At 36.1% G+C, this 24,071-nt stretch overlaps 4 protein-coding genes across 8 annotated transcripts in view; 2 read left to right on the top strand and 2 right to left on the bottom strand.

Moving 5' to 3' along the window:
- LOC113230054 (solute carrier organic anion transporter family member 4A1) overlaps positions 1-5,169 on the top strand; it is a 114,646-nt gene extending 109,477 nt beyond the window's left edge. The window contains exons 9-12 of the mRNA XM_026463781.1: positions 1,220-1,459; positions 2,005-2,149; positions 2,325-2,507; positions 3,846-5,169. Of these exons, the coding sequence (XP_026319566.1) occupies positions 1,220-1,459; positions 2,005-2,149; positions 2,325-2,507; positions 3,846-4,062 (785 nt within the window). The 3' untranslated portion in view covers positions 4,063-5,169. The remainder of the gene's footprint in view (positions 1-1,219; positions 1,460-2,004; positions 2,150-2,324; positions 2,508-3,845) is intronic.
- Positions 5,170-12,380: 7,211 nt separating this feature from the next.
- LOC113230375 (vacuolar protein-sorting-associated protein 25) lies at positions 12,381-15,821 on the bottom strand. 2 transcript variants are annotated; one of them, XM_026464283.1, is made up of 3 exons: positions 15,551-15,821; positions 13,598-13,962; positions 12,381-13,097 (listed from the first exon to the last, which is right to left on the bottom strand). In XM_026464283.1, exons 1-3 carry the CDS (start codon positions 15,598-15,600, stop codon positions 12,985-12,987), a joined length of 528 nt encoding a protein of 175 aa, XP_026320068.1. In that variant the 5' UTR covers positions 15,601-15,821; the 3' UTR covers positions 12,381-12,984. The 2 variants fall into 2 exon arrangements, with proteins under 2 accessions (XP_026320068.1, XP_026320067.1); XM_026464282.1 differs by lacking the exons at positions 12,381-13,097; positions 15,551-15,821 and adding an exon at positions 14,265-15,504 and having other exon boundaries at positions 13,857-13,962.
- Positions 15,822-16,317: 496 nt separating this feature from the next.
- On the top strand, positions 16,318-21,358 carry LOC113230245 (NEDD8-conjugating enzyme UBE2F-like). Its single transcript, XM_026464086.1, has 3 exons — positions 16,318-16,708; positions 17,508-17,669; positions 19,363-21,358. The coding sequence occupies exons 1-3, from the start codon at positions 16,436-16,438 to the stop codon at positions 19,486-19,488; spliced, it is 561 nt and encodes a 186-aa protein (XP_026319871.1). The 5' UTR covers positions 16,318-16,435; the 3' UTR covers positions 19,489-21,358.
- Positions 21,359-22,197: 839 nt separating this feature from the next.
- LOC113229881 (obscurin) overlaps positions 22,198-24,071 on the bottom strand; it is an 80,209-nt gene continuing 78,335 nt past the window's right edge. For all 4 annotated transcript variants that reach the window (XM_026463563.1, XM_026463564.1, XM_026463566.1 and 1 more), the window contains 2 exons: positions 23,829-23,978; positions 22,198-22,810 (listed from right to left, as the gene is read on the bottom strand). In XM_026463563.1, coding sequence (XP_026319348.1) covers positions 22,667-22,810; positions 23,829-23,978 — 294 coding nt within the window. In that variant the 3' untranslated portion in view covers positions 22,198-22,666. The remainder of the gene's footprint in view (positions 22,811-23,828; positions 23,979-24,071) is intronic.

Raw genomic sequence — 24,071 nt, 5'->3', positions numbered from 1 at the left:
CATAAATATAATTAATTATCTAATTTTTGTCCTAATAACCTGTAGCATTTCGAGGACAAATCGAAAAAATTTAAAAATTAGAGGTCATTTCGTGATTTTTATCTATCGAGGAAACTTTATTGTTTTATGTTTCTGATTAGTATCTATGCCTGAATATATCGTGTAGTTACTCATACAATATTTTATTTTTAACTTTAAAGTGGATATACCCCTCTAAAGTCAAATCGAAGATTAGGAATTATTCCTCTGCTCCCTCTTAAGTCAAAGACAAAGTCAAATTCTAATAATCATTTATTCCATAGGTAAAATTTTTACACTAAATTGAAAACGTAATTTTTTAAGCTACTGCTCGTTCACTACGCTGACCTCCCTTAGAAGAACGAACAAGAAACTTTAGGGATTGCTCTTATCAAATAAACCTTAAACGCTATGGCTATAGACTCATGTTGTTTTTCCATACATCTTTATCTAACACGTAGTTTTCAATTTTGTAATATGAGTTTTCAATTAAAGTACTTTTAATGTAAGTTTTAAACTTAAGAAATGATAGTCTTAATATATGCTCCGAAATCTTAATGAAAAAACCTACACAGTTCCCCGTAAAAGAATCATTTACCTTAGTTAAACGAAATCGTGGTACCATGAGTTTGGACTTAGTTCTAAGGTTAATATTGTGGATATCTTCTTTCTTAATGAAATTATGTATATTTTTATGGGCATACAAAATATATTATTATCTGTACGTATGTACACATTTTCATATACGATCATCATAGTTATTATTACTAGATATTTATAATACATTTATTTTATCAATGTGTTTTTATTTGAAACACTTCAATTAGAATATATTCTTTGGTTGCATTCTTTTTTCCAGCTCTTAAATTTCTATCCTAATATTGTCTAGAAGAAATTGCTATTAAGCAATTAGATTGCCTTTTGTCGTGTTGTACATTACACGTAATGTAAGTAGCCTCTGAGTTTTCATTGTAATTTTAAATGTGCAACAAAAAATATTTCATTAATTTTTGCCGTCAAGCAGTAATGTCCAAGCTGTAATGTGAGCATTACTGCGTTTCGGTTTTGAAGGTTAATGGTGCTGGTGAAATTACAGACACATCTCTCTAGGTGACGGGAGCAGTAGCAGAGACAGTCGTGTCTCTTACCACCAGGAGCACGATTTGTTTGTCACTTGGTATAAAAAAGCTCTAAACAACAGCTTCATGGTGTGTTTTAAATGTCTTTAGGGGTGGGCGTCTGTTCTCCCTGTGCAACACGGACTGCGCTTGCGTGGACGCAGCGTACGCGCCGGTGTGCGGCGCAGACGGCGTCGTGTACTACTCGCCGTGTCACGCCGGCTGCCAGACGCGCTCGCTGGCCGGCGCCGCACAGCTGTTCCACCAATGCTCCTGCGTCAACAAGGAGAATATTACGTTGCCTAGCTATAATGTCGGGGAAGGTTGGTATCGGTGCAGGTTCGAATCCGGAATCGTACCTCTAGTTTCTAGAAATTTATTTATATGAGCTTTTCGATGAAGGAAAACATGCACCGCGATGAAACCTCGCCGAAGAAGGTTCACAACACTCGGACAACTTTTCGATTTTTTTCCCAAATAATGTTTGATCGAATTTTCATTACACCGAAAACCGAATTACAACGAAACCGTTGTTCTTTCAGGATATGTTGGATGTTTATCGCAAAGACACGATTAGGTTAAGTTAGATTGAAAAGAAATGACATTTTCCTCTCAAAATTACTTTCGAGGTTACGAAAATTCGAGCAAACGTCATTTCTGGAAAATGTAATTTCGAACTACTGATAGGTAACCATGACATCCCAAACCCGCATTGGACCAGTCTGGCTGACTATGGTCCAAACCCTCGCTAGAAAGGAGACCCGTGTCCAGTGGTACACAAAGCAGTTTGGGTTGATCTAACCGCATATCACAAGAACTATTTCAGAACTTGAGCAACTTTTTTAATCAATTAATTCAAAACCACCAGGAACAAATGCCTCGATCCCTTACGAAGCTATCAACAGCGTCTGTCCATCGGGATGTCCGTATCTGTGGCTGTTCGTGGGCCTCTCTTTCTGCGTAATGCTGTTCACCTTTATTGCAACCATGCCGGCACTGTCTGCCACGCTCAGGTATGTCGTTCTTTTACGAAAAATGGTACGCGATTGTCTAAAAAAGCCCATTCATGTCGAGGCCTCGGCTGCATGAAGTTGATTACGACGTTGATTACGTATTAACTGCAATATGCAGTCAATCTGTTAGCAACCTGCGAACTTGACTTGCGCTCAATTTCGAATTTTTTTACAGGTGCGTTCGGGAAGACCAGCGCTCGTTCGCCTTGGGCATCCAGTGGATCAAAGTCCGTCTCCTAGGGACGATTCCTGCTCCATTACTGTTCGGATTCCTTATCGATCTCTCTTGCTCGCTTTGGGACACAAGTTGCAACACGACGGGTGCTTGTCTCTTGTATGACAACGTTAACATGGCGAGGTCAGTAAACTTTGCAGTAATTTCATTCTCGAAAATTCTCGATCGGCGTATACAGGTTGATAAAAAAAAGCACTGGCCATTTATTTCCTGTGCATAAGATTCAGTAATAATAAAATAAATAATAAAGTTTCCCCATTTTTTTATGTTAATATTTCCCAACAATTTAGTTTAGTTAGTGTAGTTACCTCAAAATAGTAAATAAAACTGAGCGATCGACGCCGAAGTTATCTAGGTGTCAGCACGTGTGTTTTTCATTTCCATTACAGTATGCTCCATTAAAATGGTCAGCGGTTTTTTATCGCTCTGTATAACACCGCCGATGTCCTAATATGCCTGACCTATTAGCCGACCTTTTGTTATGAGAGCCTTCTTACGCATTTTTGGCTGTTTGAATTCTGTATTTAAGTAATAATACGTTAAAGTCATTCACCAATGAGGCTAGAAAGAAGTCAAACCAAAATAAATTTTACGCTTCACAGCATTGACTTACAATTATATGGACGTCGGGTCCGCGCTAAAAAGTGTCCGAACTTATAGGGCGTTAAAATCGTATACAGAGCGTCATTCACGCTTTAGTCTTCGTTTGTTCGACTGACAGCGCAGCAAGCAAAATTAGACAGTACTGCGATGACATTACAATTTAAATTCAACGTTTTAGCTTTTTCATATTCCTTTACATGTCACTACGTTTAAATAGGTTGACTTGGGACATTTTTTTCGTGGTTTTTGTATTAGTCCCGTCGTCCATTTATTTACACGTCAATGCCTCACAGGTTCAGTTTAAGTTTGTTAACAAAACCAAAAGGTCGGTAAGAGGGTTGGGTATTATAGGGCAACTCATCAACTGTACCTATCGAACACCTAGAAAAAAAAACGTTGGTTCGAATCCAACTGGATCGATGTGAAAATTTTTAAGTGTTTTAATCTTTCTTTTATAATTATAACAAATTCGTTCAGTATTTTGACAATAATTATAACTTTTTTGTGAAAAAAAAAAATTCTAATGGAATTACATCTATTTGCCATGTCTTATTAAGATCAGTTAACGGAAAGTGGGTGACATCCCATGAACCGGATTCATCCCCTAATTCGCCATCATTAGAAATGTAATATTTTCTTCAAATTTGAATGAGACCCACTTTTCAACAAAAAAGAACCATCGAAATAGGTTCACAAACGTCGGAGTGATCGCATAATGTACATACGTAAAATAGTACAGTATGTAGAGCATCCTCCTGGTAGTAAAACGTCATGGTATTCAATAGAAAATTAATATTAAAACATTCAGTGTTAACTGGTCATACGTTTACATCCCTTTACAAAAGTGTTTCTTTTCAGGTACATGTTAGCCTTAGCTCTAGTGGGCAAACTGTGTTCAGTATTATTCTTCTTCCTCGCATGGTGGTTCTACCGGCCACCTGGAGGCAAGACCAATGCTGTGGTACCATCGGTAGACCTGGTACTATCGAGTGAGAAAACTAATGGTAACGGTATGAGTAACGGAGGAGCCAATGGATATTGTAACGCTGCTCTTGAATGCAGTGATCACTTGTAAGACTCGTATATTATTGTATAAGTAGATACATTTTGTACTGACTGTCCGTCTGAAATAGACTCAGGATTAGTTGATACAAATAGAGCTCATAATTGTGTTTAAGCGTTTTTTACCTGAAAGTACGCATTGCATATAGGCTACGTAAGTGTTCAAGACAATACATGTTGGAAATCTAGTTGAACCAATCGTTACTTCATCAGTAGTATATTTGGGCACAGATTTTTACATTCCGTTTGGACCGGTTTTTATTGAACCATTACTTTAGGAGAGTGCGCAACAAAAATATCAGAGCATGTTTAAAACTGTCTTTTCAAAGAAACGAAGACTAGGTATGTAAATAAATCCATTATGTACCTAATGTTAACTGATACCTAACTATTCAAAAGTTTAATAGCAGCTATTTCAGGGACGTAAACATTTTGTAAAGTTTTTACAATATTCATTCCTGTCACGTAAACACATTTGTAAAAAATGTAAACCTTAGAACACATGAAGTTACGTAGTACATTCAGAGTCAAGGTTGTCAAAGGGCGCTTTCAAATTAGACGTTTAAAGATGCCACAGCACCACTACCGTCTAATTTGAAAGCACCCTTAAGGTGATTTTCCACCGGCAGCGGCGAGGCGAGACGAGACGAGGCAAGACGAGACGAGGCGAGACGTGGATTGAAATTTGGTATGACAAAATTTCAATTCTCTCCTAGCCCATCTTCGGTGGAAACGGTCTAGATTGACGAGGATGGCCGAGGACAGAAGTGAAATATTTGTTGATGTAATATTGAACCGTATTGCTGCCAACATAGAGTATGTATTATACTTTTTAACGGAAACACGATTTCCCGCACGGTCTCCCGCGAGCTAACTACCGCCCCGCGACGGAGCGCGAAGCTCCGTTTTTGGTTGTCAGTTTGTATGGAAAACACGCGCCGTCGATCACACTGACAACGCTGCTCCGGTTTTACCGTGCACCCGCGCGGAGGTGCGGCGAACCGCAGGGTATGGCACACTGCGCACCGCACTACCGCGCAGATTTTTAATCAATTTGTGCCTATTCCAGTAATTGTCGTTCGGATTTTCCTTAACAAATAATCAAAGGATTCAGTTGACATACGTGTTTAGTTGAAAAATTAATCTTCATATTTTCTTAAATCTTTGTAATGAAGTTGAATGTTACCTTCGGTGTCTTTTTATTTGAGTAAACAAAAACTAAATAGACAGTATAACTGCAGCGTCCTGAATGAGTTCTGTATTATTAAGTATTCTTGTCAAAGAAGGATCTCAGTTACATGTACAATCATTACGGCGATCAACTTCAAAACAAGCACTTTAAGTGGCGCGGGACCGCTAGACCGCTGCCCCCGCGCAGATTAAACCGCGCGTTGACGCAGATCTGCGTTTCCGTCACTGCGCGCGTGACTCCGCGTCCGGCACACCGTCGCGGGGCGCGGTGCAGTGTGTTAATCGCCTAATTACAGGTTTCTTACCACGGTTTGATTTATTTTTATTACCTGTAATAAGAAACCTGGAACTAACTTGACGACGGATGACACGAAAGTTTCTAATCTATAGTGCAATAGAATGTTTTTATTCAGCTTTTCGTTTTAAACAAAAAGGACGTGCTATCACATCTTTGCAGAGCTTTGTAGATATAAGCGTTCGAATACCTATTATCTAAGATAGGCAACCAATATTTACGTAAAGAATATTTTTACAAGGAACAACATAAAGCTAGTCCTTGGACATAAGAACATGTCGTACGAACGTACTGAATTTCATAATAACAATATTTAATTTCAAAAGCAAATAAAACATTCCAATATATATAATTTAAAATAAAATAAATGTTGTAAAATATCTGTGATGTTGTAGTTTTTAAATAATTAAGGTCAGGTAATAAGATTAATTTCAACTTCCACGGAAACGTCGTGTTTGTTTACAAAAATGTATCTTGATTGTAAATTGTGTTGTCCAATTTAAAGGGATTATTCACTAATCATGTTGTATGACGAAAGAGATGATAATACCTACTCGTATATGATATAGGTACTCCAGCTACGGTCTTCACAAACTTTATAGATTTCTGAACGTAAATGGGGGATTTATTATATATTAGATACGCCTAATTTGCGTGTGGTGGGTGGGTGCAGTGTCCTACTCGTGCCACTCAAGATCATTCAAGAATCTGAAGCCTTGTACGTTTATTGAGTTCTGGTAACACCCTTGGCACTCCAAGGTATTTGTCTCTGTAGTTGGCCACGTTGGATGTGAGCGCCTATTTCCTCTCCCTCCATGCATGCTCTGCATAGAGGGCTGTCCGTGATACCCAAATTGAAAAGATGTTTATTTGAACTATGACCCGTTAGGGCGGCAGTTAAAATGCGCATCGCAACACAAGATAGACGCCGAATGGGTTGTCAAGGTGTTATTGTGAATTGTTTTTGTACCTTTGTGTATAGTTTCTCTTGGCAACATTATAGTTTCTAGTCCTACAGCGTCCATCTCCGACCCTCTTCTGGCCAGTTCATTTGCTGGGTCATTGGCGCGTGAGTCGCTGTGTCATTTGATCCACTGTAGAGTTACGTGATTACACATACATACCTACGTGAGTGCTTGGTGGCATTGTTAATGGTAACTCCGTACAAACGTAGCAGCGTGACTCGTACGTGTGCACGTCCGCTGAGCCATCGGCTTAAAAAGGTTACTTGTAGGTACAACTTACACAATAATGTGACAACCATATTCTCATAGCGTACTTACGTAAGTAGCCTACTTGCTCTAATTATGATATTTTAGTGTTCTATGTTCAATAATATTCACAGAAGTTTGTGGACACCGATGTCGAAAACGGGAGTTCATAAAAAAAAACACTGTATTCTTATAAATTAAGTAAATTAATGTCTTATTTATTTCTATTTTTTAATTTCATCGTAAAGTTATTATAAATAAATAAATAACGCACACACTCAACATAGCCCCACACTAGGGAAACCCTGTGTCGCGGGTGCCATGGACACACACATAGACACACACAAATTACACCCAAACTCACGAGAGAAATAATTGTAGGTCATACAAATATTTCTCCCGGCCCGGGAATCGAACCTGGGACCTCTGCATGGCAGTCTGGCATGGTAACCGTTCGGCCACGGAGACAGTTAAGTTAACATACTTTTATTACACGTGTGAGAAATTTGTTTAACTTCCGTACTAATTTCTCATATTAGATTTATGTATAATACAAGTAGGTATGTCCATCTCTTTCTGTCGATCAACATGTTGAATGGATTTTTTCCTGCATGAAAAATATTAATAATACACGAATATTCGATGTCATGTTATATCCAGAAAAATATGCCTAATCACGCTCAAACTAGTTGTAGAATAATTTAATAATATTATGTATTACCGTGAAATAGAGTACAATATTAGTAAAGGCGCAATTTTATATTTATTATATTTCCAATTAGCGTTTTTTAATAAATGTTATTAGGCTTAGGAAATCACCTTATTTATGTCGCTTTGGTACTTTTCGCCATATCATCAATAAGTAGACTTAATTAATTGTTCTTACAAGAATAATTGCTACACCGTAATAGACCGTACCTACCTGCTATAATACAACCAAGAACACATTTGTGTGTTCTTTTTTAAAGTCAAATATTTCCATAACAAAAAATTATCATAAATACTTTATTTATTTATTTGCCTTACTTTAAAAAGGTCATTGGGTAACATACTTTCCGGTTGTTTTAACGAATTTATAAACTATAATTTGTCGCAAACAACCGAATATACTTGTGGGAATATACAGGGTGGAGAAAAATCAATGGGATATTAAAGGGAATTGCCTTTAATGCTTCAAATTAAATTATAACGTGTCTCTTACTTGTTAAAAATAAACAGTCTTGGTTGGGTAATGTTATAATGAGATTTCTTATGCACTAAACAGATTTGATGGAAATCTTTTATTGTAAGACCTAATGTTTATGGGAGATATTTTATCCTTATCTTCCTATTGATTAGTACAATAAAAGAGTGTTTATTTATTGCATATTCATTGGTTCGATTCCCAGCTCAAGTAAGATTTTCAAATAAACTGAATGCAGTTATTCCTATTAAGAAAAATACAAGAATGTTTCCTTTAAGTAAATTTAGCTATCTCAAGCATTTTCCCTTCATGTTCCATTGATTTTTTTCACCCTGTATGCGTGTTTACACAGAGTCGACTGTTGCCTTCGGCAAGTTACATCGCTTTGTTGAAGTAGATGCAGTCGGCTCACTGTTCATACCGAGTCGGCCGCCACTTCTTAAGCAAGCGAATTTGGCTGACGAAAATGGTGCATTTGTCACGCTGTTTACATCGAGTCGACTGCCACCTTCGTCGAAATTACCAAGTCATGCTAAATACAAGTTTACGCACAAAGTGTGTCTCTGTCACAAATCTTTCGAAACGTTCAACAAACTCATGGGGTGGTGGGATGTGGACTAGCTCAAGTTTACACATAGTAGACTCGGTCGACTACGATAACAAACTACGGTTATCAAACGACTCAGTATTTACACTGTGTAACTTGCTATCTTGACTTGACCTGTCGACCCAGTGTAAACGCGCCATAATTCTTCATGTGATCGATACCATAATATTATTTATCCCTATTACAATTGTAATTTTTGTAAACGATATGTACCTTGGTCAATTATTGTAAATAAACATTTACACTACACCTACCGTAGTGACATAGATTTAGTGTATTTCTTTTATGTAACTAGAGATGTTATTATAAGTGTACAGTGGTGTACAGAAGTTTTTAACTTATTATATGTTGAATTTTGCGAGTTAGTTGTAAGTGTATTTTGGTTGAAGACTGATCGTTTATTGTTAGCACGTAAGAGAAGTTTTTCTTGCACAAACAAAAACCTGAAACCACAAATTGTAAAATATCTTTAAGGAGACTGAGATAATCATTAATTTGTCTCCATTACCATATGAATACTATTAAAATTATTAATTGAAAAGATTCATTTTGATTTGAAAGGTAATGTTTAAAATGACGATATTTTTAAAAACCACTACCGCTTATAGTTTTGGTATTAGGTCGATTAGGTAATGTGGTTTGTGGCAATTGAGTAACTACCTTTTTAAAAAAAATCTCAGCATACAATTTCTAAAAAGGCTGTAGTATATCACTGTTGTAGAGTAGAGCCGTGTATCACTGTAATTAACAAAAAAAAAAAAGAATTTTCAAATGGCTATATCAAAGCTAAAATTATCACAATCAAGTATTAAGTGTAGGTGCAATTTTATAAGAATCCATCACTTTTAACGTTTTATACTTAATATTATTGTTTTATTAGAATTTGTAAAGTTGTGTAAGGTGATCAATTCGGTGATTGTACAATTTTACACGTATTTCAATGAAATAAATTATATATAAAAAGGTTTTGTTTTCATTTTGTTTGTGACTGTAATTCTGCAGGTTAATAAAACGCACACTCAGATAAAAACTTTGTTGGCCGACAGATGTATTTAGTTCTCCTTCCATCATAAGAATCGGAATCCGTTTCAGAATTTCGAAGTGAGATAAACTATACATATCATGGACTTATCACACACGTACAGTATCGTGGTGGCTTGTGCATTTGGAATTCCGTTCAAAAAAAAAGCCGTTCCAAATCATAAATAAATTTAGTATTTCCAAATGCAAGTCTTCCATAGATTTTGTAGGGCCGCAACACAGACTAAAATTCCGTACGTATTTTCGCTGCGAGAACATCTAGTGTGTGATGTAGGTAGGTACATATGGAATCTCGAATCGATATTCAGTAACGGAGTTTCGAAATGGAATTCCGACTGTATGTGGTCGGACTAACAAAGTTTTTGTTGTCATGGAACTACCTATTACAGATCACTTTGTTTGTCCCATCATTAGATATTTTAGTAGCTATAGAACTCCCTGTGAAAGAATTCCTACCTTCGTAGAAATTACTGCAGCTATACCTACAAATAAATTAAACTACAGTTTGAGCGCGCGAGCGAAAAAATACCGGCGGCGCGAGCGCGGCTATGACACGAATTTGTATAACGGTGTTTGTTTTTACAAAAACCGTAATACAAATACTGTTTCAAAGGAAAAAATAAAATAACGTCTTTTCTCTATAGATTACTATTATTTATTTATTATATTATATATATAATATTATTATAATCTTAATATATATATTATTATATATTAAGATTACTATTAATCTAATTTGTATCACTTCTATCAGGCGCTCCGATCATACGCAAGCGAATGCTTCCATATTGTATACCTATGCGTAGTGAAAATGGAGACGCCAGAAATTAACAAATTAATATTTATACGAAACATCTTCGAATATAAAGTAACTAAGTTTTATTGTACAAATGTCAATTTCTGGCGTCGCCACTTTCTCCGCATACCAATACGAAGCTCAGACACGAGACAATACAGAAAAGTTATTTTTCTTCATGATCCGGCCGAGGATCGAACCCGGGACCTCAGAGATGGAGACGCCATAAATCATTTAAAAATATAAAAACAATTATTCTGTTTAATCGTATCTACTAAAGTTTTGCAAAATTGTCTCAAGTCGTATGCACCATGCTAGGGCAGTGACCCCGCCACCCACTTCACCGAGCGATAAGTAATCTTTCTCGATCGCTTATTTACCTATTTTTTAAATTATGATTATGTACTAGTATTGTTATAATTTACTATTTATTTACATTAATTACAAAAGTTGACTGAAAAAAGTTTTTTTGTAACTTACATTTGGTACTTACTAACTTTAGGTTACATGAAAGTATTGCTAGAAGTACCTAGCTCCACAGCTCCGTACCGGAGCCACCACCAGCTGTGCAGAGATTCGCACGTGAGTTTCGTTTCAACATTAGACTCCACAACTTTCAAAGCAGAAACCTCGACACTCTTATCCTCCGCGTAAACAAAATGGTTTCACATCAAGCATGGATTACCATGCAGGTCCTGGTGCACCTTTTTGTTTATATACCAAACCATGTGCCATTTCGTGACAGACTAGAATAGAATGTATGTGGGATGTCAGCGTGACGTAGACGCAGTACGGGTAGCAAGTATATACCTAAGTATTTCTGCCACCAAACAGTAATGTGAGCACTACTGCTTTTCGGTTTTTAAGGGTAAAGATGAAACTACAGACCCAAAGGAACTTGTCAATTTATGTCTCAGGGTGACAGGCACAGTGGCAGTGTCCCTCAGGTCTTTGCTATTGAAAGCTCCGGGTGGCATGGTAACTAGGCTGTTATGCGTTACAATCAAGGCGAGGTATTTCAACTCGAGCCTAGATTTTAGGTGAGGTGGGTGGGTCGCTTAATATGAATAAAATAAGAACAAGCGGAGAAAATTTGACACAGATCTGACGTTGACAAGCGCCCGTTGGCGACTGACGGAGCAGCGGGTGGCACAGCGTGTAGTTAAACCGCTGGTAGATTTGCAAATTTTGTGACAAATACTAATTTAATAACTATTATTTTTATTACTTTAACTGCCTCCGCGGCCGAACGGTTACATTTATTTCTCTCGTGAGTTTGGGTGTAATTTGTGGTTGTCTATGTGTGTGTCCATGGCACCCGCGACACAGGGTTTCCCTAGTGCGGGGCTATGTTGAGTGTGAGCGTTATTATTAATATTTATTTAGCAGGATCTCTGTAGTTCCTATAAAAAAGAGAAATATCTCCATATAAAAATTATGTGTAAAGTTAGGTAGGTATTTCATTCTTAAATAATTCGTGTTAGATTGTTATTTAGCGTGTTTTCAGGATTTTATATGATCATATAAAGTACATCCTATCGTGTAACACATTCTTTAAGCAATATCCTTAGGTGTGTCGTATATATTTTTTGTAAGATCGTCATTCAATAGTAAATACCCAAACTGTTAAATCTAGCAAAACGGTTTTCCCAACTTCTCCTCCAGTGATTCATCCTCTTTTTAACACTAAAGAGGCTTTATTTATTAAGAGGTAAGTACCTATTTAGAACGATAATTTCATAATTTAACCATTAGCATTTTTAATGCAACAGTGCCAAATTACGTCAAATAAACACAAACACTTCGTCCTCAAAACAATGTAAGAAATTAAAACAACTTTGAAAAATACTCAGTTATATATTTCAACGTTAAAAATACGTATAACTTAACAAAATGCATTCAACATTTTTATATCGAAAATAATGTACTTACAATAACTTGATTATTTATAATATACTTATTTGCTATTTAGAAAAAAAAAACATTGCAGAAAAATCTAATAGGTATTTTGAATGAAATATCTAGAAGAGGTATTTGAATTTAGGCATGGATGCCACGATGCCACGCATTGGAGGCAAGTACAATTACACTAAAGAGTCAAGAGTATATCTAATGGTAAGACCATAGGAAACATGCTTGACCATAGAAAATCCGCTTGGCCATAGGAAACCCATTTGGCCATAGAAAATGCGCCTGGCCACAGGCAACGCGCTTAGCCATAAGAAACTGGTTTGGCCATAGGAAACCTGTTTGGCCAAAGGAAACGCGCTTTACAGGTGACATTGCTGACCCTCTAAAGAGACGGTGAGATGTAAACTTTCTTCAGCAGCCATGTTTCATCACAAGGTTAACATGTTTACATAACTTAGAAATCAAAGTCATAGATATATGTTGCTGCTAGATTGAAACTGTGGACTTCTCATTTGAGAAGCAACCGTTCTCCCAGTGCTACCACCGCTCTCGTCTCGCTCCAGTCTTGTTACTTTATAGTTAAACAAAAATTAAATTAAACAAACCCTTGCAGCCGACTTGAACATACCGCCCCTTTAGTTCCTTTCATTTTAAATGAATCTTCTAAGTAGCAAACAAGTGCCATTGAGATTGTTATAAGCTAAAAGAACTTGACGCCCTGGTTCTCGTCAAAGTCCATCACCTCACAGCGACCCTTTTTCTCAAGAGACTTCAGCGCCTTTAGCAGCACACTCATGTCGAGGCCGTGGAATTCTGAAATTATTAGGAAGTTTATTAAATAGACTTATTTCTAACAATTGAAGAAGTCTAGTCTACAAAATTAAAATTTTGTTTAGTATTCCAAAATAACCAGATATTTAAATAAAAGAATATCTGTTATAGTGTTATATTTAGCGTTATCAGGCGTCTAGACAAAGCTGTACATAGCAAGGCTTTTTGGAATTCGTATCCGGCCAATTACACAGTGTCCAGCTTGTCCGGCTTTTGTTAGGCTTTTTATATCCGACCAAGTTTTGTTTTGTATTATTTAATTTTATTGTTACTGCATTAGAATTTAAGATTCATGGTTTTACATTATAATAAATGTTGAACTAACTACTACGTAATACGCCAGTGTACGGTCTCGTTACCCAAATGTCTGGCTAACATGACTGGTTCTAAAACATGGTAACCCTAAATATGTTTATTATGAATATAGTTGCGGTATAGTTTTTAATGTAATAAAAGTTAAGTTGATAGTCATTTGTACCTACCTTCATCAACAGTACTGTCACCTTCCCTTAATTCGAAAAGAGTACAGACAGAATTATTCATTCCATTATTACACACCCAGTTATAAATCATATTGCCCCATTCGTCTAATGAGTGCCAGTATATTTCCCACACATTTTTACTCTTGTCGATGGGCGCGGCTCTCCCCGTTCGCGCCATTTCTTCTAGAATAGTTAAAATGGCTTCTTGTGACAACTTTCTATTAATCTCTGTATTGTTAAATAGAGCACTGTTTTGTGATTCTCTTATGTCTATGGTGGATTGCTTTGTCGCCTTCATGTACTCAGCTATAAGTTGTTGCCAAGCTTCTAATTGTTTTGCTCTTGTTTCTGAATGTGGTTGGATTCTGTAACAATAGATAAATATGTTAAAATATCTTTTGAACAAATTTAATTTAATACAACCTGTGAGTATCTTGGTGCACATGTCATTGTATACTAACAGGTTAACAAACAAAGGAGTTTTTTTTTTCTCTAGGTGGTGGACAGCAAAAAAGCACAATACAAACATAATGCTGTTAGGATCATAACTTTATTTTCTATTTTTTTTCTATATTTTACTGCTTACATTGGTAACTTTGTAAAATATTAGCACTACATATTTTAAACATTTGAGCAAAATAACCAGTTTGCCACAGAAAATACTTACACTCAATTATTTTTTAAAGAAAACTGATATGCTTCTGATAAATATCAATCAGTTTAAATTCAGTTTTCTGCCTTTTCTCTAATGTCTTCATGGTTTTTGGTTCTAGATCTGTGACAGACACTTTATATGGTATTTTAGACTCTCCGATTTGAATAGTGTGATATCCTTCAATGAAATTTGAACTAAAGCTCATCATCAATGAACAGTCTTTTACTACTGATGATATCATTGCTAAATATTTTGAATCACACAGTTCTATGAACTTCTCTGTGTCGGTTTTCCGACTTAGATCCAAGTTTTCCATTTTTATTAGCTGAAGTATGGACAATATGTAGTCTAGGTTGCCTTCATTGTTCGATGAAGAACAAAATGAAAACTTTTCTGACAGTTTTTGTAAGTCCAACAGTTTGTATAGCAGTGTATTGTTATTCAATTGATTTTCCTCTAAACACTTTGTTCTTTCTTTGTTTATTACTTGTATTTCTGTAGTGTCTCGTATTATGGAATTTGTAGTTTCGTTATTGTTCAGTAGCATTTCGGCTATGAAGTCAATAAAAAGGTTTGTAGAGCCACCAAAAAGTGTCATGTTTTGAACTATATGTTCAAATTCATTTAATGAGTTTTTGTCGCTATATATTATGTTCCCATCTTTGAAAATCTTGAAGTTGTTCTGTGGATTACTCACTAAACTTAATAAAGCATGTCTCATTCTCATTTTGTCCCCAGAAAATAAATTCAAAGGGCAATATTCACTTATGTTGTCAATTTGACCATTTTGCAATTTTAAAAACTGTTTCAAACAGAAGTAACATTTCGAAAACTTCCTAAAGCTTGCTGCAATAAATCCTTCTTTAGGTTTAATCTCGATGCAGTAATTTGTTTCACATTTAGGGCTGAGAATTGATAGATCTTGTGCTCTAATTGTGTAACAACTTATTTTCGATTCGGTTTTCCGGTATCCTGGACGACAGCTTGACAATTTGACACTGATACCTTTAATCTCCTCAGCAGAAAGCACGTTAAGCTCTTGTAAAACGCAACAATCGCTGATTAGTAAAGGAAACATGACTTTATTTACAAAATCAACTGACAATTGTATGCTTTTCAAATCTGCTTCTGTCTCACCTTCCTTGATGAGACGTAAAACGTGGGCGGTACCCATGATTTTAAGAACGATATGTTTATTGCCTTCGTTGATATACCTCCAAGGTTTTCTTAGTAAATCCATATTTACGGACGCTAACTTAAGCCTAATTTTCTTATGACCAAAAAATGGATTTACTTACGTAAAAAAGGGAGGGAACTTGTACTGCCAAGGCCACGTAATGTCTGCCATAATTAACACTACTTTCCCTGCCTAATTGCTCTTTCAATTAAGAAAAAATATAATATTTCGCTTTTTCTTTAGCTACCAGCTGATTACTCAGCCATTTGACATTGACGTATATGAATTATGATTATGGAACGGTTTTCGAATGAGTAATGAAAATTAGAGTAGTTCATTCACAATGTGACTGTGTGTATTGAGTAAAACTATTTTTATATTTATTGAACCAATGATCTTTACATGTTTTGCGAATTTTACTATTGCTACCATTGACTTACAAATATATTGTAAGTCAATGATTGCTACGTAAAGAAGAACAATTTACCTGTAATGAAAAGTGATGTATTGTGTGTACATAATTATGTTTATCAAATAAAACACGTTTGTTCATAAATATGATATTTATGTTGAGTAGGTCAAAAAAGCAAGAAAAAGAAAAACTAGATTTAAAATGATGATGATGAAATGGACAACACGGGAAAAAATAGCTCCAGCGTTTTCGTTCAGTAATTTCAACTTTTGACACGCGTTAGCGTTAATATGAAAAAACATAACAATAATATAGGAATAATATCAAATATGAAAATTTTTTCACGACCCAACATTATGCTGGTGAACTTATTTTTTATTTTAGAGCTGTATGGAGTGAACATATTATTTCTCGTAATTTTGTCTATGGTTTTTGATGTTTTGAGTTTTTGACAAATGTGACAGATCGAGCAACCGATACAGACAATCTTTCCCACATTTTGGCTTTTTCTCAAAAGAAATCGCTGTTACTTCCACATAAATAAATTTTTGCTATGTTAATAGCGTTGTAGATACAACTAGAATAGTTTTTACCATGATTACACTCAATAGGAAGTTGAAAAAGGAACATACGGAGCCGCCGAATGGTGTTAGCGCGGAACCTTGTAGAAGAATATCTGTGAGAGACAAATTACTAGTGAAAGAAGTGCAAGAGATGACTGAGAACCTTCCCACGACGTGCAGTGTTAGTTTCGATGACCCAAACATGTTAAATGATTTTGTATTAACGGTGGCTCCAGACGAAGGTTACTGGCAAGGGGGCAAATTTAAATTCAATATTTTCGTCACAGAAGACTACAATATGGCAGTAAGTAGACTATTTCTCTGTTCCTAAACAATGCAAGGAGCTCAAACAATTATAAAAGGCGCAATTTTTTAATAATCCATGGAGCCATTCTGCAAAATCTAAACGCAAATATTGTTTATGATATTAGTGTGAAGATGGTGTAAGGGGGCTTCCACATTAAACGCTTATAGAAGCACTGCAGTGGCACCACTGTGGGGCTGTAGCTACACACTACTAATTTTCATACAATATTTAAAAGCGAAGTTGCAGTGCCACTGTTGTAAGATGCACGCGCCACTTTTGCAGTCACAATTAAATAAATAAATAAATAAAAATAGCCTTTATTCACGGATTACTTCTAAATTAATTCTAAGTTTAATCTAACGCTTACTTCTAACAGTAATAATTCTTAATTCTAACATCAGAATAGGTTCTGGTTGCCCTCTGACATAGGTCTCCTCCATATTTCTCCATAAGCAACGGAATTGTGCCGACCGGCGCCGAGAATGGCGCTTGTTGTCTTTCCATCTCTTGGATACCAATGTGTCACACCTTATGTCCACTTTTCTTTTCTTGATCTTACCGTGTGTCCACACCAGCGCCACTTCAGTCTTTTGATTTTTTCACAATTAGTGAACTAAAAATTACTGAAGCACTATAAACATAGGGCTGCCGCTATACAGTTGCACCATTGCAGTGCTTCTACAAGCATCAAAATACCTTCAAGATACCGCCAGAAGGTGTTTGTGTGTCCACTTTACAATTCTTGAAGCTTATTTACTTGTGAAGTGTAAACACAATTATTCACTATTATTTCCAGCCACCCAAAGTAAAATGCATGACCCGCTTGTGGCACCCAAATATCAATGTGGATGGAGACATCTGTCTGTCTTTGCTGCGGCAGACTTCCATAGATGAGCATGGTTGGGCACCAACGAGGAAACTTAAAGATGTTGTGTGGGGACTTAATTCATTATTTACTGTAAGTAATTAATCTTTTTCTTTTTTTTTTTTTTCAATTTTTTGGCCTGAAATGTTCAGGCGTGTATATCTTATAAATGTGTGCATTGTTATCTGTGTTTGGAAAGAACAAGATACAAGCAGCAAATTAAAAGTTCAGAGAAAAATCGCTTTAAAAATACCCCACATGAGAATCCCGTAGGACATTATACTATGGAAGTAACTAAAGTAAACTAGTCTAGCAGTACTAACATCGGTAAGCTCTCGTATTCTGCAGACTGCTTATGCAGCGGAGCTTAATCTGCTGGCCAGGGAAGATATATGTGGAAACCATTGAAGTTTACTATCTAAGGTCACTCCCAAGAAGACTGCTTTATTAACAAGGTCTAACTTTTCTCCGTTTATTTCTATGCTTGGACTAGTTGATTTTATGTTAGGTAATTCAAATTTAACACATTTTGTCTTCTTGCCATTAAGTAATAAATTGTAAGCATTAAACCCAATAATTAAACCAATAAACTACCTTAGAGAGGGTATCATTAATATGGTCATAGTTAATGTCATGTCTGTCTGTTTTAAAAATCAAGGATGTGTCATCAGCAAACAACACTATTTCGAAATGGTCCTTAACAAAGAATCATTAATATAAACCAGAAATAAGAAAGGTCCAAGTATTGAGATCAGGAACACCTATTTTTATCGGAGAACCCAAAGAAGTCACTCCATTTATGTCTACTTTCTGAATTGTACCGTTGAGATATGACGAGACAAGTTTCGACGCCTTGCCATTTACACTGTAATGTTCCAGCTTCCTAATAAGAGTAATATGATCAACGCAATCAAATGCCTTTGAGAGGTCACAGAAAATACCAATAGCGTTCTGGGACCTTTCCCAGGCATCAAAGATGTGTTTTAGTAATGCTACCCCCGCATCGCTAGTCGATCTACCACTAGTAAACCCGTATTGTTCACTATGAAAAATATGATTCCTACCGAAGTAGGACAGTAATTGAGTCAGCATAACCTTTTCGAATATTTTACTTAAAACTGGTAAAATTGAAATGGGCCTATAGTTGCTAGGATTAACTTTCCTACCGCTTTTGAATAAGGGAATAACCTTGCTGTATTTCATTAAATCGGGAAAAACACCTTCGTCAACACACCTATTGAAAGCTACAGCTAAATGTGGGGAAATAACTGAGTCTATAACTTTAGTTGGTATGCCCCAGAGATCTTCAGTTTTTTTTAACATGTGTTGATTTAAAAGCTTTTATGATGTCTTGTGGATTAACATGACGGAAATTAAATAAACTGCCAAAAACATAAATGACACGGGCGCAATTAAAGTCACAAATAGTACCACCAAAAATATACCTGACACATGGTTTCACCTTTCTACAAGGCATCCGCAGGGATTGTTGATTGTGCAATGCTCGGCCGAAGATTGAGCTTGCTTTTGTCGGTTGGTCATACTTATGAATAGTTATTATGACACTCCTGGTACTCATAATTCTTTTTAATATAAAATAAACAACATGACCTTACATGCGTGTCTAGATAATAAAATCTAAAAAATAAATAAACTATGTTTCCAACTTTTACTAATGCAACTGAGAGCAAAATCTGTTAAGATTCACAATTTGAATAGAAATTTTGTGCATTTTTTTAAAATTTGTTGTTTTGTGTTGACTAATTCCATGAACCTAATTTTTCAGGATCTCTTAAACTTCGAAGATCCGCTCAACATAGAAGCAGCAGAAATGTACAAAAAGAACAAAACGGAGTTCCAAATCAAGGTACAGGAATACATTGCCAGCGCCGGCTCCAAGGGCAAAAGATGAAAATTGTGATAACACTAAGTCATTTTACGTAGCTCTTTTACTTCATGTTATTTTTGTCGTAATATTTTTTAGGGAAAGTTTAAATACTCTCAAAGTGATATACGCGTATATGAAAACGATTATGAATTGATAGATAGAGTATATTCAATAGCTTGAAACACTGCAGCTATTTTACACAGAGACCTAGTTACAGCTTTGTGACTACCTATGATAAAATAATAATTTCTAGATGCGTCAAATTGATTTGCCACCTGTTGGATGTGGAGGTAGCACAAACTTATTTTTTGTACTTGCAACTGGAATGTCTTAAGCCAAATAATTATGATGCCATTTCAAAGTCTCCTATAGTGTGTGTTTTTTGAAGATGGAGTAAAATGAAGTGTTGCCCGCCTGCTATCAGATAGTGGTTGCAGTCGATGAATACTCTTATCGACTAAATGTAGGTTACGTTTATGCAATAAATTGGCGAACTTGTTTAATTTGATATAGAGTTCTTAGGTTTTCGCGATTGTTACACATAGGAAATGAAACTATTTTTCCGGATTTCAATGTATACTCCGGACTTCAAATGTATACTTGAATCCGGATTTCAAATGTATACTTGTTGACTCAACAGTGGCCATGGGATCTGCAAAGGGCCCGAAACGTTGGTTTGTTTGAAAAAACAAATATACACGATTTAAATCCGGAAAAATAATTTCATTTCCTATAGTTTAATGTTATTTGAATCATCGTTGGCCCATAATTCCTCCAACTAACACAGGTTCATCTGAACCATCATGCGAATATCCGCATCCGCATCAGCATTCAAATTCATTGATGCGGATGTTCATTGCGGATGTTTTATACGCCACATGACCTAAAAGGCAGGTGAGCTGTTGTTTTTAAAATATAACTTCGATAAAATTCCACAACAATTAAGCTTGACCGATTGATCGTTTTCATGAACTCTGATTCTTTTATTATAATAAAATCATTGAAATGATACTTTATTACAATACCAAAGAAAATAGAAATCTTTTTCATGTAGATTTCAGTAACAATGTAAATTTTCCGCGTTTTTTAAATACATAAAATCTGCTGTGTAATCACTGCATCAGTGACAACCCTGGTTCATATATACATACACTGCATCAAAATATAAAGTGGAGACATATTTTAAAGATTTTTATTTTAATTCGACATAGATAAAGAAATCCGTTAGTTCTTATTAAAATGTGTATTTATTTCGATGTAAAACTAAAGAACGTCTTAACACTAAATATTCAGATATTTTTGGCAAAATTTTACCTTTTTTTCACAAGCTATCGATAAAACTGTCAACAACAACTACATAACAATTTAAAAATTTAAGAAATCTGGCAACCCTGCAAATGTCAATTTACTCCGTCTTTAAAAAAGACAGACTATAACCGCTTCATAAAAAAATTGCCATGTAATTAGTTCATCTGTTATTAAAATCTATCAATTCGTGTATATTATTGTCGTGTATAGGATTACGGTTTTATTTTTACATGGGATTGCAATTTAAATCTACTTCATAATGTTATTTCCAATAATATGATATTTACAATTTTGTCAATGAATAAATTAAAATTAGCTATTAGTATGCCTGGCCAAATAATTGTGCTTGTTTTGTGTGTTTTTTTAAATTGTAACAATTAAATAAACATGGTAAGATATTGTTGTATAACTTTGTTGTATTACAATAATTGGTATAGTTCTCCTTGAACCAAGCAATAAATCAATTTACTGTATATTAATTATTACGATTATCTTTTATTCAAGTACTATGTCAAATTTTAATGGTACATATCGCTGCTTCTTACAGATTTTACAACAACATATTATACATACCTATATATTAAATTTACATTACTGCGGAATGGAATGGAAACGGAATTTGTAACGAAATTGTACATAGCATAATGATCTTTATGGCAATTATGTAACGTACAAATTAGATACGATACGGCAGCTGCGGGAATTCCCGAAACTGCGCGAGAACTTTCCTGAAGTCACGCGATCTGTATTTAGTTCGTATCTTATTTTAAAGTGCGCATTTGATTCTCTCACGTGATGGAAAGTGACATGACGTGAAAAAATGCCTATTCACTCTCGCCTTGAAAAGGCCCAAGTTATACCGTTCAGTCTGCAGACAGTGAATACTCCATAGCTGTTTGCCTTATAAATGTGGAAGCGGAACACTTCGTGCGTATCCTAGGAATATCACAGCATAGGGGTGGAAGGAACCCCCGCTCACATCTGGTTCTCTGATGATGGAAAGGGGAAGGTGCAATTAAATCTTGCAACGTCCGTATGTAGTTTTTGTACGCTACAGAATTGACATAAAGCTCATTAAGCTTTACTTACAAACATTCGTTTCCGGTCCCTTACGCAGTAAACTGAGTTGTAAAGTTTTTAAATCGCAGTAATATATATATCAGTCACTGTTGTATCAGAAATTGTATATAATAATAGCACCAATGCCAAAGCTTCAGTAGATATTGGCATGTTAAAAATGTAAAGTTGTTGTTGCGTGTTTTTCTCGAAAAATTATATGGTCATAACGACTTTGATCCTTAGTCAATTACAGACTATGAAATAAAACAAAGTAATAAAATCAATGCTCATTTATTAAGCGTTCTTAATACTGGAGCATCATATACTAATTAGTATAAATTGTAATAAATAGTAAAAATTGTATAGAATAAATAAATAAATAGATACTTAACAATATAACAAAGTTTCGTAACAAAATTTGTTTTATGACTAGATTTCGCGCGGTCAGAGAAACTGTACACGTTATTTTATAAAAATTGTGTTTGTTGTGAACGGGACACTTGGTTCGATCCAATTTCAACTTTCTATGAATATTTCACTTTAATTTTTTCATCTTTCTCAGTCTTATTATCGCTACTCGCTCCGGTATTCCAATTACTTGTTCTCTGCACCTTAATCGTACGCTTATTTACATGTGGAACGTCACTACGATCCGAGCGTCTCTAGCTACACCAAGTGTCCAGATGTGGCTTTGCAACTCCAAAAGTAAACAAGGCTTCGGAAATCTCCGCTAATTTGTCAATCCACTCGAGTGTCACAAATAAACAAATTTCGGGATCCGAACGCCCCGCCCCTATCGGAGTTAGAAAACCGCGGTGAAGCTGCAGGGCGTGTGTTAGTGCGTGGCAAAAGTGGTGAGCAGTTCGTCCTGCACGGAGTTGGACCGCGCGAGGCGGCGCGCCTGCCCGAAGGCCGCGCCGGCCGTGTCCGCCGAAGACGCTTCGGCCGCCTTGCGCTCGTGGTACGAGTCGGAGAATTCCTGCACACAGACGGGATACCGTTAGCTGCTGAATGTGTCAGACAATCTCTGTAAACTTCCCAGACAGGGATAACGTTATTATTATAATTATTATTATAGTACATTGTGTGTTAATAAGAAATTACGAACGCGACTTAGAAGCCCGAAGTCGAAGACTGAGGGCTTTCGGAGTCGAGGCGCGTAATTCCCACACCGCCCGTGAAACATATAATGTTTTTCATCACACTTGCATGTAAATAGTATGATTGCGTGCAGGTTAACTTGACTATAATACTCCAAATAAAACCCCTCGTGCCTTTTTTCTTCTCATTACAGCCTTCGACCCGGACGGATCTATTGTAGCTACTTGAGTAATATCATCCTGCTAAAACTAACTATTTTAATTAAAAGGAAATTTATATATTTATATAGTTACAGTGACTGGTTCTTGGTGGAGTTATTTCGATTGGAAGAATCTTTCAACAGGCTGAAAGTATGTGCGCCAGAAAGATATATGAATGAGTTACCTTGAGTTAGTTCGATTGGAAGAATCTTTCAACAGGCTGAAATTATATGCGCCAGATTGATATACATACATGAATGAGATACCTTGTGTTGTTCGATTGATAGAATCTTTCAACAGGCTGAAAGTATGTGCGCTAGAATGATATACATATATGAATGAGATACCTGAGTTAGTTCGATCGGAAGAATCTTTCAACAGGCTGAAAGTATGTGCGCTAAAATGATATACATATATGAATGAGATGCCTTGAATTAGTTCGATTGGAAGAATCTTTCAACAAGCTGAAAGTATGTGCGCCAGAATTGTATACATATATGAATGAGATACCTTTCAGGTTCGATTCCCGGGCCGGGCGAAATATTTGTATGACCTACATTTATTTCTCTCGTGAGTTTGGGTGTAATTTGTGGTTGTCTATGTGTGTGTCCATGGCACCCGCGACACATGGTTTCCCTAGTGCGGGGCTATGTTGAGTGTGTGCGTTATTATTATTATTATTATTATTATTATTACCTTGAGCCTATTGCCGAGGAAGACAGCGCGCTCGCGCTTCCTGTTCATGAAGTCTGACTGCTGCAGCCAGCGGTGCTCGTAGCACTCCTCGGCCGACGGCCGCTTAAGGGGCACTTTCTTGAATAGGAACATCACGAACCGTGTCGCCTCCTGCAACAGACGATGGGTTTAAATTAAATGCGTCCACGACATGTAATAGTGGGCCATATCTATATTAGAAAAAGACATCACATTTAAAATAAT

This window comes from Hyposmocoma kahamanoa, unplaced genomic scaffold (genome assembly GCF_003589595.1).
Source record: "Hyposmocoma kahamanoa isolate Upper Pololo Valley unplaced genomic scaffold, ASM358959v1 63, whole genome shotgun sequence".
In the NCBI taxonomy this organism is placed as follows: Eukaryota; Metazoa; Arthropoda; class Insecta; order Lepidoptera; family Cosmopterigidae; genus Hyposmocoma; species Hyposmocoma kahamanoa.
This window is presented reverse-complemented; position numbering and strand designations above follow the sequence as displayed.

Coding starts and splice junctions, on each gene's coding strand:
- LOC113230375 (XM_026464282.1), bottom strand. CDS start 15,492: ATGGATTTACTAAGAAAACCTTGGAGGTATATCAACGAAGGCAATAAA.
- LOC113230245 (XM_026464086.1), top strand. CDS start 16,436: ATGATTACACTCAATAGGAAGTTGAAAAAGGAACATACGGAGCCGCCG. Junction 16,709..17,507: donor CAGAAGACTACAATATGGCA/GTAAGTAGACTA, acceptor TATTATTTCCAG/CCACCCAAAGTAAAATGCAT. Junction 17,670..19,362: donor GACTTAATTCATTATTTACT/GTAAGTAATTAA, acceptor CTAATTTTTCAG/GATCTCTTAAACTTCGAAGA.